The sequence below is a fragment of the Callorhinus ursinus genome, unplaced genomic scaffold (assembly GCF_003265705.2).
Source record: "Callorhinus ursinus isolate GAN/ISIS: 27379988/994484 unplaced genomic scaffold, GSC_fseal_2.0 scaffold16, whole genome shotgun sequence".
Classification (NCBI taxonomy): domain Eukaryota; kingdom Metazoa; phylum Chordata; class Mammalia; order Carnivora; family Otariidae; genus Callorhinus; species Callorhinus ursinus.
In genome coordinates, this window is record NW_027397078.1 from 28041148 (window position 1) to 28058377 (window position 17230).

At 43.9% G+C, this 17230-nt stretch overlaps 1 protein-coding gene across 14 annotated transcripts in view; it reads left to right on the top strand.

Annotated features, from left to right (window-relative positions):
* Positions 1 to 17230, top strand: part of MAP7D2 (MAP7 domain containing 2) — a 101861-nt gene that overhangs the window by 69980 nt on the left and 14651 nt on the right. For 13 of the 14 annotated variants that reach the window (XM_073901987.1, XM_073901988.1, XM_073901992.1 and 10 more), the window contains 3 exons: positions 1931 to 2058; positions 13956 to 14224; positions 14835 to 14961. In XM_073901987.1, coding sequence (XP_073758088.1) covers positions 1931 to 2058; positions 13956 to 14224; positions 14835 to 14961 — 524 coding nt within the window. The remainder of the gene's footprint in view (positions 1 to 1930; positions 2059 to 13955; positions 14225 to 14834; positions 14962 to 17230) is intronic. The other variant, XM_073901991.1, reaches the window with a different exon arrangement.

Genomic DNA, 17230 nt, shown 5'->3' on the forward strand with positions numbered 1-17230 from the left:
AAATGATGTGGCAGCTGGCTTCTTCCAGAGTGAGAGATCCAAGGGAGGGGTGCGGGTGCAGGCGTGCAAGGGAAAAGCTGCAGCACCTTTTATGCTCTAATCTTACATGTTACACACCATCATTCTGCCATATGTTGTTCCTTAAAAATAAGTCACTAAGACCAACCCACACTCGAAGGGAGGAGCATCAAATGACGTGTGGACTTGTTTTAAGACTGCCACATTACTGTACTATTGGGCATTTATTTTATAACAATATGTATTTTTAAAATCCATTGTGGTCCTGAGGTTCTTACATGAGAAGTGAATGTGTCAGACCTTGGGTTTTACTGTAGGGTCATTTACTGTATTTGTGTGCACGGGGTGGGGGCAAAGGAGGGTTTGTTGTAGAAAAGTGCAATAGGGAGAGAAGGGAACCATCCTTGTGGAGCCCTCACTGTGTGCCAGGCACAGAGGCCATGCCTCCTGCCTCTTGCCGAGGGAGGCCGTGGGGATGATGTACAGGGACAGGTGGTCCCTATGGGGCTGTAGTCCCCGTTACACCAGGTACACTGTTAGAGTCCACAGCTCACTGTCTTGGGTATTAACCACATTTACACCCACCTGTAGTTTTTTGGGGTGATTATGTATTTTTCTACTCTTTCCAGTTTTTTTTTCTTTTTTAATTCTAGTATAGGCATACAGTGTTATATTACTTTCAGGTATACAATATAGTGATTCAACAATTCTATACATTACTCAGTGCTCATCATGATAAGTGTACTGTTACTCCCCTTCACTTCTGTGACCCATCTCCTCCCCTCTCCAGCAACCACCAGTTTGTTCTCTGCATTTGAGTCTGTTTTTTTGTTTATCTCTTTCTTTCTTTCTTCAGTTTTGTTTCTTAAATTCCATTTATGTATGAAATCATATGGTATTTGTCTTTCTCTGACTTATTTCACTTACCATAATACTCTCTAGATCTGTCCATGTTGTTGCATATGGCAAGATTTCATTCTTTTTATGGCTAATATTCACATACTCTTTATTCATTCATTTATCAGTGGACATTTTGGCTGCTTTCATAATTTGGCTGTTATAAATAATCTGCAATAAACAGAGGGGTGCATATATTCCTTCGAATTAGTGTTTTCGTATACTTTGGGTAAATACCCAGTAGTGCAATTACTGGATCATAGGGTAGTTCTATTTTTTTAAAAGATTTTATTTATTCATTTGAGACACACACACAGAGAGAGGGAGCATGAGCAGGGAGAGAGGCAGAGGGAGAGGGAGAAGCAGGCTCCCCGCTGAGCCAGGAGCCTGATGTGGGGCTCGATCCCAGGACCCTGGGATCATGACCTGAGCCAAACGCAGACGTTTAACCATCTGAGCCACCCCAGGGTTGTTTTTTTTTTAACTTTTGGGGGAACCTTCATGCTGTTCTCCACAGTGGTGGCACCTGCTTGCATTCCCACCAGCAGTGCATGAGGGTTCCTTTTTCTTTACATCCTTGCTGACACTTGTTGTTTCTTGTGTTTTTGATTTTAGCCATTCTGACAGGTGTGAGCTGATAGCTCATGGAGGTTTTGATTTGCATTTCCCTGATGATGAGTGATCTAGTTTCTATATGTCCAGAATCATAATATTCTGTTCATAATATTCTATTCTGTTGTTGGCTTTTTTGCAAGATAACAAAGAGTAGGAAATCTTTGCGTTTTGAGGGTGAAGTTTTTTTTTTTTAATTGGATGACCTCAATATTGGCCACTAAATTGATGACCTCATGGTGCTTTCCTGCAAAGGTTCCCATTATGGGAAGCACTGTAGCTTCATATGGACCCTTCTGGAAGAAAGCTGTGCATCACTTGTATCTGGATTTTTTTTTTTTAAGAAATTGTAGAAGTATTGCCAGTGATGGGCTATGGCTGACCTCTTCTGTGTCCCCTTCAGTCAGAGAAGATGAAGCGGGGCCTGCGAACAACAACTTCTGTTCCCACTGTGGGCCTTGGATCTCCTCTGAGAAGATGCGAGTTTCCAGGAAGCATTGCTAAGAGGTCTTCTTCTCCAGTGACATCCAAGTAAGCATGTTTTCACTTTGCCACAGTTGGACAGTGAAAGCAATTTGGTGGGGCTCTGTATGCTGTGGCATGTGCTTGCTTCCTGCTGCCACATGAGTCATGGCCAACCTGAAGAGGTGAGCAGGAGGAATGCTGGACTTTGAGTTACCTTGTTTACTCTCTGTGTATCTTTTGCATAAATGATGGGCTCTTCAGGGGTTTGTTGCCTGGTAAGTATGAGATTCTGATTTCCGGAGATGATCCATTCAACATTTTCTCTTTTGGTCCATCGGTTCCATTCTGCTTTTCTGGCATTCTCCTTCACCTGCATCTAGAGTGAAGTGATTGCATTGTGCTTGGGTGCTCAAGCTCATGTACTTGGGCACGCACTCTCTCCCTCCCTCATCTGTCTCTTCAACAGAGAGGAAATAATAAGTTGTCAGCCACCATCAGCAGTATGTTGTTGTTGTTTTTAAATGAAGCCATTATATTTTTTTGTGAAGCATTGGGTGAACTCGCCAATGAAATCGTGTCACTGGAAAGCAAATTCACCCTGTGTGACCACTCTTGTATGTCATTAAAATATTTTGCTTATAACAAGAATGACTCAGTAAATAACTCAGTCTAGCAGAATGGAATCATCTTCTGTAGTACTGAGAGAGAAAGAGAAATATGATTTTAATTTGGAAAATAGAAAACTCTATAGAGAATCATGTAAGACTTGTTTAGTGCATCAATTTGATTCAGAGAACATGGGATAAAACACAAACTTAACGAACACTTGGGCGTTTGTTAAAAATATTTCAGTGACATCAGCTCTTATTTCTAATTTGTTGCTTTCTAACAGAAACTTTTTCTCTATTATGTTCAGAGAACATACAGTTTTTATAGATTACTAATACCTGTTATTGATATATCTGTCTTCTATAAGGAAAATCCTTAGATAACATATTGCTGAATTAACAGCATCAAGTTTTTGTTTTTAAGTCCATTGCAGTCTTTCTGTGCTTGTATTGCCTGTCTTTGGTTATGGTATTGCTCTCTTGCAAAATCTGAATCCATTAGGTGGGCTGTAAGGTCTCTATTTGTCTGTCTTATTTCTGAGCCTTCCATTCACGTTACTACTCCGGTGTTAGGGTGGGACAGTAACAGAAAAGCCTATTCATATTGGGGTTTTTCCAGATTACACCCCTTTCTTTCATAGATACTGACTCATGGTCCCTGCATGGAGAGTAGCTGGCAAGTTTCATCATCATCGTTGTAAATTTCACTAAGGTAAACTAAGGAGGTTGTTGCCCTCTGTAGAGATGAGAATTCGGTTTTTGGAAGCAGACTCACAGTGGGCTCTGTGCTATTTCTTTGACATTGAAAATCTTGATGGTGTGTTTCAGGAACTATTTTATATTTTTTAAGTTGAGATACATTTGACAGATTACATTGTATTAGTTTCAGGTGGACAGAATGAATGGTTCAATATTTGTATACATTACAAAATGATGACCATAATAAGTCTAGTTACTAAGTTACTATCCATCACCGTACATAGGTGCAACATTTTTTTTCTTTTTTTTCTTGTGAGGGCTTTTAAAATTTATTCTCTTAGCAACTTTCAAATATGCACTACGGTACAGTATTATTAACTAGAGTCACCCTGGTGTACATTCCATTCCATGGGTTACTTATTTTATAACCAGAATTTAGTACCATTTGACCCCCTTCACCCATTTCATCCATTCTGCTACCCCCCCCCCCCCCTTTCTGGCCCCCACCAGTCTGTTCTCTGGATCTGTGAGCTTGGTTTTGTTTATTTTTTAAATTCCATATGTAAGTGAGATCTTTAAGTATTTGTCATCTGATTTATTTCACTTAGCACAATGAATGTCCTCAAGTTCTATCCATGTGTTGCACATGGCAAGATTCCATTCTCTTTTTAATGGCTGAATCATATTCCATTGTGTATATATATGGAGCTATTTTATATTTTAAAGGATACATCATCTAAATTTATAAAAAGCTCATTTTGACCAAAGAGACTTAAACAAAATCCGAGACCTTTTTTTGAAGATTTTATTTAGAGAGAGAGAGAGAGAGAGAGAGAGCGGGGGGGAGGGGGGCAGAGCAGGAGGGAGAGAGAATCTCAAGCAGACTGTGCACTGAGTGCAGAGCCCAATGTGGGATTCAGTCTCACAACCCTGAGATCATGACCTGAGCTGAAATCAAGAGTTGGATGCTCAACTGACTAAGCCTTACCCAGATGCCCCAAAATCCCAGAATTTTTAATGCAGTTCAATTGAGAGAAATTTTTAAAATTTCCCCTCTATATAGAAGAGTAATGGGTACCTCATAGGTGCTTTTAAATATTTGTGGAATGAATGAATGCAAGTCCCTGTGTCCCGTATGCTTCAGAGAATCCCCAAATGAGTGAGAACAGTTTCCATTTGAACAGACCCCAAGTGAGGGGAGAGAGAGATGGGGATGCAGATGAGGACAGTTGCAGGCCTAGTGCAGAGAGAGTTGTCCAACTTAAACTGCTCATCCCCTCAACTCAGCCCAGCTGTCATCCTCTACAGAACCAGCCAAAAGTGAATTCACCCCGCTCTCTGTGCTCACAGAGCCTCATGGGCATGCTCAGTGCCTCCTCTGTGCCCAGTGTTCTCAGCCCATGGGAAACTTACCTGACATTGAATGATAATTATAACATCAGGTGGTGAGAAGTTCTATGAAGAAAAATAAAACTGGGTCAGATGACAGAGAGTGGTGGAGTGGAGTAGTAGCTAGATATGGTGGACAGGGAAGGCTTCTCTGGGGAGGTGACATTTGAACAGAACCCTGTATGGAGTGAGGGAGGAAGCAGGCCATGTTGATCTGTGGCTTCTTGCACTGTATCATCTGCTAGATTGCAGGGAGGGTGGGGAGTGATCGGATTTATTGTTGCACAGTAGGTGCTTCATGTGTGTCCATGTGACAAAAACTAGAAGGAAAGTAGAGCCTGGAGGGCGGGAGGGGATTGGCTGGTGGTATGGGCAGTGCTAGGACCATTCCTGCCCAAGGACTCAGGCCCTTTGCCTCCTCTTTCCTTCTGAGCCATTCGTTGTTTTTTTTCTCCTACTAATCAGTTCCTTAAATGTTCTCTTTTCTGGGCCGTGTATTTCTCCTGGGAAATGTTTGAAGGATGAGTGATACTGGCTTCTACTGTACTACAGTGTATTCCTGCTACTTCAGCAAAGAAAAATTAATGGAATGACCTTTCTTTTCAGAGCCCTATGCATACCATCCCTAGTGCAGGCAGGAAAAATAGTAAACTCTAACACAGCTGGACTTCGTGTGTATTGTCAAAACTACCAGAATCATTCTCTCCTTAAGGAGTGCCCTGGGGGGGGGCGCCTGGGTGGCTCAGTCATTAAGCATCTGCCTTTGGCTCAGGTCACGGTCCCAGGGTCCTGGGATTGAGCATTGGGCTCTCTGCTCGGCAGGAAGCCTGCTTCTCCCTCTTCCTCTGCCTGCCTCTCTGTCTACTTGTGCTCTCTATCTCTCTGTCAAATAAATAAAATCTTAAAAAAGAAGTGCCCTGGGTACAGGAGTTTGCTCCAGTACCTCTAAATCAGAATCACCAATTTGAGAGGTCTAAGGAGAAGCAAACATTTCTTGATTTTAAGACATTCAAAAAGAAAGATAATTTCTCCCCAGGTGAAGATTAATGGCTGAACTACAATGGGTATGAACCAGGTCTGAGAAATGTGGAAAGTCAGGTAGACTGTAAATAAGTTCTGAAATTTCAGCCAAACTCAACAGCAGTGAAAAAGAATGGACTGCCGCTGCCCACAACCAGTGGGTGGATCTCAGGAACATAGAGTTGAGCAGCAAAAGGAAGTTGTAAAAGAATATCAACAGTGACGTTTATATTGAGTTCCCAGATGTGTAAAACCAGCATGTTTTTAAGAATATAAATGTGGTAAAAATGAAAGAAAAGAAAACGGCAAATATAAAATGCAAAGTAATGATGGCCTCTGAGTGGGAAGTGGGGGAAGGGGTGAGGGAGGGGTACACGGGAGATTCCAGAATATTTATGATGTCTTTCTTTGGAACTGGTTGTTAGGTGTGTGGGTATTTGTTATGTCATTCTTCATACTTTCCCTATTTTATACATTTTTTTATGTTCAGTATTGAAGAAAGAAAAAAAGAAACCCTTGATTTTTAAAATGGTGTCACATACAAAATCCCAATCAGAGTGGAATTTTCAACCTTCCCTCTGTGCAGACCAAGTGTGTGTGATCTTTAAAGCATACTGGGAACGATGTGGCTTTGAACGGTGGTTTAGTTAGTCCTTTTGAACCCCCATCGAGAAACTCAGACAGGTCATGTGATAAATGGCTCTGGCAGCACATTGTTCTCCTCCTGAATATCAGATAAATTAAGCCAGTGTTCCGTGGCTGTGCATATTAATGTCATTGCTCTTTTAAGCATTCTAGTTTATTTCCATTGTTTGCATTGTTGGGTACTTGTATGGGTTTTAGGAAACTAGCTTCAGCAACACTCTCAAAGATGTGGATGGAGCATAGCTTTCTTCTTGTAACCTAGAGAGAGGAAATCAAGTGTGGTCATGTGCGTTTGTCCAACCTGTCCCTGCCTCTGAGAGTTAGTGCGGCCTGTACTCCTAATTCTTCAGTGTGAAATGTTCTCTAATGGTTTCAGGTTTTTAGAAATATATTCTAAGTCACTTTGGTCATTATGATAGGGAATGTTTTAGTTACCTCTTGCTGCTGTAATAACCCATCCCCCAAAATTTAGTAGCACAAAATAACAATTTGTTACTAATTTTCATAGCTCTATGACTTGGGCTTACCAGGAGGGTCTCTCTTGGGGTCTTTTGTGTGGTTTTTCTGAGGTTTGACTTGGATTCACCTGGTGGTTCTCACTTGGGGTCTTCCACCATAGGTTCCGTATCACCTGGGGCTGCAGTTACCTGTCTTGACTGAGCTGGAAGTCTGAGATAGCCCATTCACCTGGCTGGCAGTTAATGCTGGCTATTGGCTGGAGCTCAATGGGGGCTGGGAACCAGAATAGAATGCCTACACATAGCCTGTCCATATCACTTCGGCATCTCACAGCATGGCACTGAGTTCTAAGAGGGAGTGTTCCCAAGAGCAGGTATCTCCCAGAACAGGACATGGAAGCTGCCACGCTAATTAAGTACTGTGCCATGAATTGTCACAGCATTCCTTCTCTGCTGTGTTTTATTGGTCAAAGCAGTCAGGCCATCCGAGATTCAGTGGGATGGAGAAAGGAACTCAAAAGATCATGTGGGGTCAGAGGAGATATTTTTGTGATCATCTTCGGAAAATACAGTCTGCCACACATAATCACTTTGAGAGATAGCTTATACCTGAGATCAGTTTTGTGTCAGGAGCCTCGGTTAACTCTACTTTATCATGCATTTTGAGAAACAAAACAGATTTTGTTTGTCCGCATAAGGGAAAAAATTAAGACCAGGTTGTCAGTGTGGCCCAAAATAAGTACCTCCCACTCAGAATCATGGGCTCATGGAAGGTTCCTGGAGCCAGCTGATTCCTTCAATGGTTGAGGACATTTAATCAGTCATTACTGAGCATCATTGTGTACATTTCCCTGGTGCATATATGGTATGGTTACCCCTGCCTACGGATGAGTGTCTACTGTGGATCAGGGCCTCTGTATTGACAATCTGCCTGTTGTTTTTGCCACCACCATTGTTCTCGGATAGGCTTTTACATTTTTATTTGAACATTTTCTTGAAAAGGATAATTGAAAATGTTAAGTTATGCTCCCTCTTCATAGCCATACTTATACATTCGCCCAGTCTACAGTCCTGTATTTTTTCAGTTTTACTAGAGGATAATTTGAGTTTAGACCATTTTTTTTTTAGTTTAGACCAATTTTAAAAGCCTTTTTATTTTCATTTTTTAATAGATTTTATTTATTAATTTGAGAGAGTGCAAGCACGAGCAGGGGGAGAGGGAGAGGGACAAGCAGACTCCACACTGAGCTGAGAGCCTGACGCAGGGCTTGATCCCAGGATCCTAGGATCATGGTCTGAGCCTAAGGCAGACCCTTAACCAACTGAGCCACCCAGGCAGCCCAAAAGCCTTTTTATTTTAAAATCCTTTCAGCCCTACAGAAGAATTGCAAAACTATACCAAAGAACTCCTGTATGCCTTTCATCCTATTAATGTTTAACCATATTTGCTTCATCATTGCCATCCCTCCACTCACTTTCTTTCTTTCTTTTTTTTTTTTTAGAGATTTTATTTATTTGACAGAGAGACACAGCAAGAGAGGGAACACAAGCAGGGGGAGTGGGAGAGGAAGCAGGCTCTCCGCTGAGCAGAGAGCCCGATGCGGGGCTCGATCCCAGGACCTTGAGATCATGACCTGAGCCGAAGGCAGACGCTTAATGACTGAGCCACCCAGACGCTGCCCCCCACTCACTTTCATTCACTCTCTGTAGACATACACACACACACACACACACACACACACACACACACACACAGATTTTTCCCAGAACCGTTTGAGGAGTAAGTTGAAGACATCATGACCCTTTACCCCTAGGAATGAAGACGTTATTTTTGTGTAACCACAGTACAATTGTGGAAAATCACAAAATTTAATTTTGACATGTTATTGTTACTTAATTTACAGTCTATATGCAACTTTTACTGTCTCAGCGAGATTCTTCATAGCATTTTTTCCCCTGCGTCCAGGATCCAACCCTGGCTCTCACATTGCATTTAGTTTTGTCTTCTTGGTCTCCTTGAACTGTGAACAGTTCTTCAGCCTTTCTTCTTCATGACCTTGAAATTTTTAAAGATTTTATTTATTTATCTGTCAGAGGGAGAGAGTGAGCAAGCACAAGCAGGGGAGCGGCAGGCAGAGGGAGAAGCAGGCTCCCTGCTGAGCAAGGAGCCCGATGCAGGACTCAATCCCAGGACCCTTTGACATTTTTAAAGAGTACAAGCCAGATATTTTTCTTTTTAAAGATTTTATTTATTTGAGAGAGACACAGCGAGAGAGGGAGCACAAGCAGGGGGAGTGGGAGAGGGAGAAGCAGGCTTCCCGCCGAGCAGGGAGCCCGACGCAGGGCTCGATCCCAGGACCCTGGGATCATGACCTGAGCCAAAGGCAGACGCTTAACGACTGAGCCACCCAGGGGCCCCCAGGCCAGATATTTTGAGGAGTGTCCTTCAGTCTGGGTCAGTCTACTGTTTCCTCATGATTAGACTCAGGTTGTGCTCTTGGGGCAAGAATCCCGCAGAAGGCATGTTGGTTCCTTCTCAGTACATCATATCAGGAGGCCCTGACGTCAGGTTGTTCCATTACTGGTAATGGTAACTTTGATCACTGGCTTAAGGTGGTATCCACAAATTTCTTTGGTATAGAATTGCTCTTTTCCTCCCTGGAAAGTAATAAACTCTGACCATAAACATTGACTTTTCAGAATGTTGGCCGAGCTGTGCTGATGAGGAGGCCAGAGACCCCTCTCATCATGTGGGTGGGCTCTGTTCACTATGCCTGGAGTCAAGTGGCTTTAGAGAAACTAGAATTAGGTTCCAAGATGTGGAGGAAAAAAGTCCTTTGGGGTTCTGCTTTGTAGTAAACTCACATCCAGAAGTGTGACAGCCCTATCTCAACACTTATGTTTGCTGCTCTACTTACAGAGGGGTTTGCTCATATTTCCTACCAGTCATGGAACCTCAGAATATTATATAATCCTACCTTGTGCACCAGGAAGACCTTTCTCTACCACCCCAGCAAAATTTGTGAATCCCCTTTGTTAGCTCTTTAATCATTGGAGGTATTGAATTTTTTTTTAAAGAAAGTGGCTGGATTTATTTTTCTTTTAAGATTTTATTTGTTTATTTGAGAGAGTGCACAAGCAAGGGGAGTGACAGAGGGAGAGGGAGAAGCAGACTCCCTGCTGAGCAGGGAGCCCGATGTGGGGCTCGATCCCAGGACCCCAGGATCACAAACTGAGCTGAAGGGAGACACTTAATCGACTGAGCCACCCAGGAGGCCCGGAGGTATTGAACTTTTAAAAATTAAAATGGGAAGCCTATAAAAATGCAAGATGAAGAATCAAATGACTTGGGGGCCAGCCCTGGCTGTCTCACTGGTAACATCTCTTGGGAAAGGTCCTTTAAATGCTTAGGACTTTTTGGTTTTCTTATCTCAGATATGAGTAATAGTAATTTCCCACCTACCTCACTAGGTTATTGTGGCCGTCAAATTGATACTTTTTGAGTAGATGAGAAAGTACTTCTCTGTGAAAGCATGGTAAGTTCCCCGATCAATTCATACTTAATTTCTTTCAACAGCTAAAGATACCTATTTCTAGGAATTTGTGAAAAACAAAAAACAAAAAACAACTTTGCCAGACTTCATTTGGTTTGCAGTAGTGAGAAGGGCTGGCCAGAGAGCTTGGAGCCTGCCAGACCAATATCACCTGGTTCAGGATGCCTGTGCTCAGCATCTCTTGCAAGAACCTAACAAAGTTCTAAATCCATATAGAAAAGTAGCAAGACAGGATGAGCAGGAGACTACATAAATGGGGATAAATAGGAAATTTTTAAGATTGTATTCTGTATTTTGGTCACTTGCTGTTTAAAAAATAATCTGTAATGCCTACACTTCTCTAATTTAAAGGTTGTGTTTGTGCATATGTGTGTGTGTGTGTGTGTGTGTTTATGTGTGTGTGTTCTAATTCTGCTATTTACTTAGAATAGAACCTCACAGTCTGTGGTGTGAACAGAACCACTGCATGACTTTTCTGTTGAAGCAAGACTGCTCAGGGCTAAGCTGACCTGAGACTGTCCGACCTCCCCCATCTAGGCCATTCGGGCCTTTTCTCCCTGGGATTGTAGTACTGCCATGCATCTCCATCTATAGGTTCCAGGCACACTGAGGGTGTGACTTCATCGCATTCCATTCCCTTCTGATAGTGAGCCATTTAAACCAGACCCTGGGGTGTATTAGGATCCACGTGCAGGTGTTCTGGCTGCTAAGGGGACTATAGAATGGATTGGGCCTGCAGCCAGTTCAGGCTTCTTACTCACTCCCCCCATTCCATCCCTGGGAACCCTCATGGTGGGAGCTGTGTCTGCAGAAGAGCTGCTCATCCATCTCCTCATTCACTGGTAGAGGCACCAGCACACTGCAGGCCCCCTTGGGTAGAGCCCACTTCTTCAGGCACTGCTCCAAGAAGTTCAGAGTGCATGTTTGCTACAGGCAAGTCCCAGAGTGAATGTGGTTGGACTGGACTGCCTGTGTGCAGCACCTTTGCTCAGTCTCACCAGCCGTGAGGGATCCAGCTGTGACTCTCTGTCAAAACACATAAGCCACTACTACTTACCTCTCAGGAAGCCCATAGTTGTGGCTCGGGGTGACTGTGGGGTTTAGGACACGCCTGTCCAACCAGGATAGCTCTACTCTTACCAGCTTTATACAGATAGAGTGGGGGGGTAGCTGTATGTATGTGTCACTCAGGTGCTTCTCACCTGGAGGTGACCTTGTCCCTGAGGGGACGTTTGACAATGTCTGGAGACATTTTTGGTTGTTACAACCTGGAGTTGAGGGTGACAATAGCTATTGGTAAGCATCTGGTAAGTTGAGGCCAGGGATGCTGCTAAACATCCGACATGCACGGGACAGCCCTACAACAAAGAATGGTCCAGCCCCAAATGTCAGTAACAGCAGGGTTGAAAAACCCTGGGACATACGGATACGTATATGGAGAGGGCAGGATTCTGTGCATGTCTTTCTTTTCTTTTTTCTTCTTCTTCTTTTTTTTTTGGTAAGAGTCTAGGAACAAAATTAGAAAATCAGGGTTAAATGGTGCAACTGGAAAGAAACATCTGGTTGCCAAGAAGTCCCTTAGGAATCGTGGGCCTGAGTCAGCTGAGCCCAAAGGCAGAGTGAGAACAGTCTGCAGGGAGGAGGCACCATCCATGTGGACAGGTTGTCACAGGGGTTCTGTGTGGCCCCAAGCCTGCAGGATGATGGCACAGGGAAGTTGGTGTGGCCAGTATGAAACTATTCTTTCTGGGGCCAGAGCTGTCCAGCTTGGGAGCAGACTGTTCATAAAGGCAGACAGCCTACCATGGAAGTGAGACCTGGACTGATTATCAGTAAATCAGTAAAACGGTGGATACTGAAACAGCTGAATTTTAAAAATTCAAATCAGGTTCAAGTTGTATTCATTGGATCGAGTATGACACCATTATGTGGCCCTCAGTCTGGCTTTGACTAAGAGAAGGTGGTTTCCTGGGCATGTGTAGCTGGCCTTTTAGCATGAGAGCATCACTGGAAAACTGGCCTGCATTTTACCTAATCCACATACCACTTGACAATTAGTTTCCATCTCAAGACCAAGTGTAATGTTGATTTGATCATGTTTTTCTTTACCATCAGAACTTGATTAGGTAACTCTTAAGCCTGTGGTGATAAATTGGCCTTTAATATGTTGAGTTGTTATTTTTTTTTTTTTTTGCTGTTTTCATAGATCAAAAACAGTTGAACATTGGCAGTTCCATATGGTTCAATCTGCCACAAGATTGAGAGTGACGATTTGTAATTTATGTACAGATTACTTCTTCCTAAAGGAACTCTGCAAATGCTTCCTCCCTGTGCAACCTTCTGGGTAAAATCAGCTTCTGAAGCTAGGTTGTTACCGGTATCCTCAACACCTAGCACGCACCAGGAGCCAAGCCTAGACCAGTGTACTTATAATGGACCTTTTTTCAACATAAGACAGGCTCCTGCATTTTAACAAAGCAATATTTCCCTGAGTGACAGTAGGCTTGTCCTCAGCTTTCACATCTTTCCAGTAGCAGGAGAGATTCTTTTAAACCTTAAGAACCTCAAAAAAAGGGCACCTCTTCTCCCCACCTCTTGGATGAGTTTGCTCCTTGGCATATAAAAAGGAACTGGATATCAATCATACTTCAGTAAAAGTGAATTAAAAAAAAGGAACCAGGGACCTTGAAGGCATTATGTTGGGTGAAATAAGCCAGAAACAAAAGGACATATACTGTATGATTTCACTTCTGTGAGGTACCTGGAGTAGTCAGATTCCTACAGAGAGAAAGCAGAAGGGTGGTTGCCAAGGGCTGAGGGAGGCAGGAATAGGGAGTTAGTGTTTAATAGGTACAGAGTTGTGGAGATGGATGGTGGTGATAGTTGAACCACATTGTGAATGTACTTAATGCCACTGAACTGTACACTTAATGGCTAAAGGGCACCTGGGTGGCTCAGTCAATTAATGGCCCAACTCTTGCTTTCGGCTCAGGTCATGATCTCAGGGTCATGGGAACAAGCCCTATGTCAGGGTCCATGCTCAGCACGGAGTCTGCTTGAGATTCTCTCCCTCTCCCTCTCCCCCTCCGCCCTCACGCCCCTTGCTCTTTCTGTCTCTCTCTGTCTCTGTCTTTCCAAAATAAATAAATAAAATCTTAAGAAAGAGAATGGCTAAGATGGTAACTCTTATGTGTATTTTGCCACAATAAAAAAAAAAAAAGAGCTAGCTCATCCATTGCCATATGCTGAAGCCAGATCCAACCCTGGTATTCATTTGAAAAGAGGTAGGATGGTGCCTAACACTTTATCCTTACATTGTCATTCAAACTTCAGTGAAGTTAGGACATGGCTGGGCTTCCTAAAATCTTGTCCCTTCCACCAGGGATATCTTATAGATACCTATATTGCTATTAGGGTGATAGTACTTCAAGGACTTTTGAGTGCGTGCTAAGCCTTCCACTTGTTCCTCTTGAAGGATGAAATTGTTTATCCTTTTGGATGGGTTTTTGGAACCAAGGCTGTTAGGAACCCAGAGAAGGTTCTGTGGTCAGGCTCAGTAATCATCTTCTGGCACGTTTTTGGCTTTCCAGAGCAACTTCAAAAGCATATCCACAGTCTCCAAAGAATACGAAGCCGCCATACCCAGGGTCTCCTGTGAAGTACCGCTTTCCCACCTTTCCCAGCCAGGAAACGCCCAAGAGGAAAGCAGAGAAAGAGAAGAGCAATAAGGAAAGGGAAGGTGCCCTGGCTCAGCAGGCAGCTGGCCTGTGTGGAGAGGAAACCCCAGAGAAACATGTGGTGGACAAGCATGTCACTGAGAAGCATGTGGCCGCAGGAGGGAAGGCCGAGAGCAGCGGAGGTAAGCCCTTCTTGTCGATGCTGCCCCAGGGCTTGGATTTACAAGCTGGTTCTCTCTCTGCCCGGATCCATGTTGGAGTCTCATGTGTGGGGGTGGGGGGGAGAGAGGGAAGGAGATTTTTCCCTGGGACAACTTCATGCCCTTATGCTGTTTTCTCAGGCTTACACGTTGCCCCTGAATCCTTCCCCTTGGTCTCCTATGGGTCTCCTGGAGGAGGGACTGACACTGGTCATGGCTTTGGAAGCTCATGGGGGTGTTGAGCTGCTTCCAGTCAGCATCAGCACTTCCCACAGAGAAGGTCTTCCTTTAGTCCTTCAAGCTTTTCCGCTAGATGCAGTGAGTTCACCCAGATGGGCACTGCCGTGGTGGCTCCTGTGGATCACGCTATCCACCCTGTCTCTCCTCCCCACCTTTCCACTACCCTCCACTGGGAAATATGTTCACAGGATCACAGCCATCCCATTGCAACTTCTCTGCTCAGTGGCTAATTGTGCTCATCCCAGAAGCATTTCCCATCACCCACTGAGTTGGACTTTTTTTTTCCAAGCGGCAGCTACCCTTGTGATTGCAATCAGTGTTTCATGTCCCATGATCTTTTCCTCTGATGCAGCCTCAGGGAAGCCCACAGCAGGCACCACTGATGCAGGAGAGGCTGCGAAGATCCTGGCTGAAAAGAGACGACAGGCCCGGCTACAGAAGGAGGAGCAGGAACGGCTGGAGAAGGAAGAACAGGACAGGTGTGGGGCTGCTCAGCGTTTCGGTGCCATCTTGTGTAAAAGGCTGTGGTAGAAAGAGCAACTCACCTTTCTTTCTAGGGTTTGACTATTGATAAAAACTGGGCAGAAGTACAGGTCTGCATGGCAGGTGTTCAGGAGACTGTGTCTTCTACTAGATACAATTAACAGCAATGGAACATTGCCCTTTTAAGACTACCTGGAAACTCATAGCTCCTGGATCTAAATGTTACCAATGGCTTCCCATTCTCCCTTTAGACTCTAGGACCAGCGAGGCCTTGTAGAGCTATCAAGGGAGTTGTTTTAGCTTCGTTCATGGAATGAGATTCTTCCTGAAGATAGGAGGTTCCAGAGGTAGAGATCTTGATTCTGCTTCCCAAATCATGTTTTTTCCTTAAATTATCCTAAATTGCACCCCCAGGTGAGAGGGAAGAAGGTTGACCAAAGGCCCCTAGGTGGGGTGGAAGCCGATGTCATTGTCCACAAGCAGCAAAGTAGAGGGACTCCATTCCTAGAGCACAACAGAGGTCCTTAAATATGGGAGGGAGGTGTTGGAACCATCTGGGGAGTGCAGTGAAAATACACAGGCCTAGGCCCTACCCTGTTTCAACAGCTCGCCAAAGTATGAGAATCACTGTGTTGTTAGTACCAGGGCACTTTGGTCAAAGTACAGATAGTTCTGCCTTTTCTGATCTTTGTATTCAGAAAAGAATGAATGTTGAAGGACAAGGTAGATTTTATCATTAAATTGATAAGGAAGCTTTTAGGGTAATCACACAGTGCAGTCCAATATGTTGAGAGAATTAACTTGACAGAAAGCAAGCCATGCCACAGCACTTCAAGACTGGTACTGAATTTCGAGTGATAAATAATAGAATAGCCTTGATCCTTAAGTGACCTTGGCAAGTCTTTTGTGGTCTCTAATTACAGGTTTGCTGATTTATTTATTTATTTATTTATTTTAAGGCTGGGCAGTAGGTCTTAATTATCACTTCTTCAAATTCTGTACTTTTCTGATGATTTTCCCACCTCCAGCCTTCTGGTCAACAGTGACACATCTTTTTGTTGAGTGGTGTGTTTGGGCTGGTTTGAGGGGGCCATAGGATGTGTGAAGAGAGGTCACAGGAGGTAAAGATGAATCACAGGACCTCAAATGACAGGCCTTGGTGATTACAGGTTCTAAGCAGGTAGGTAACATGATTGTGGCTATATGCTTAGGAAGGTGAAGTTCTTTACCTTCTAACGATCACCTTCTCTCTCACATTTCCCGCACAGCCCAGCTCCTGAAAGGATTGATTGTACTTGCTGTCTTTATTTCTTCAGCTCATATTCATACCTCACACTCACATTCCTCCCAATTGCCAGACTCCTAATCCATTTCTTTGTTGACTTTGACCTTGTCAGGCTTGCCCTTGCTTCTTTGGACTCTCCTTCTCGGTCTCTTCTGTCCACCCAGTATCCCCTCACATGTTGCCTGGACTCTCAACCCTCAGTCCTTGGCCACCTTCACCTAACAAGCCCTCCGTGAGCAGTGGTGCTCCCTGCTGTTCGGCCATTTTCCTCTGGCTTCAAAAGATTTGGGGCCCACATTTCACACAACGGTTTCATGTTGAGCATTTGAAGTGCTAAACCAACTCTGCTTCCATCTCCCCTTCTATCCTCATTTTCCCTTTTCCTCATTTACCATCTGTTTCTGAAGCTAATTTCTTGTTTTGAAACCTTCAGTACTTCCTGGTACAAGGGAGGCAGTAAATAACACATGCACACTGGTGACCTCTGACTCTGTGCCTGTGGCCCAGTCTCTTGCTAGGGCTGTGCTGTCCACTACCATAGCCTCTATTCCCATGCAGCTACCAAAATACAAATGCAGTAAAATTAAGTAAAATTCAGTTCCTGCACACAAGGGAGAGAGAATCATGAAACCCACACCTTGTTCACAGATTTAGTAGTTCAAGGCTAAGCATGTGTCAGGGATGTGATGCAAGTTCAAGAGGGGCCGAGGGCTGGAGGATGAGAGATGGGGGTCATTACACAAAGACCCTCACCAGTGGCTATTGACAGGGATAAGGGATGCATATGCTAAATCCTGAATGATGACCGTGGTGCATAGTTTTTTGGTACTTTCTTTTTTTTTTAATTTTTTTTAAAGATTTTATTTATTTGAGAGAGAGAGAATGAGAGATAGAGAGCACATGAGGGGGAGGAGGGTCAGAGGGAGAAGCAGACTCCCCACCGAGCAGGGAGCCCGATATGGGACTCGATCCCGGGACTC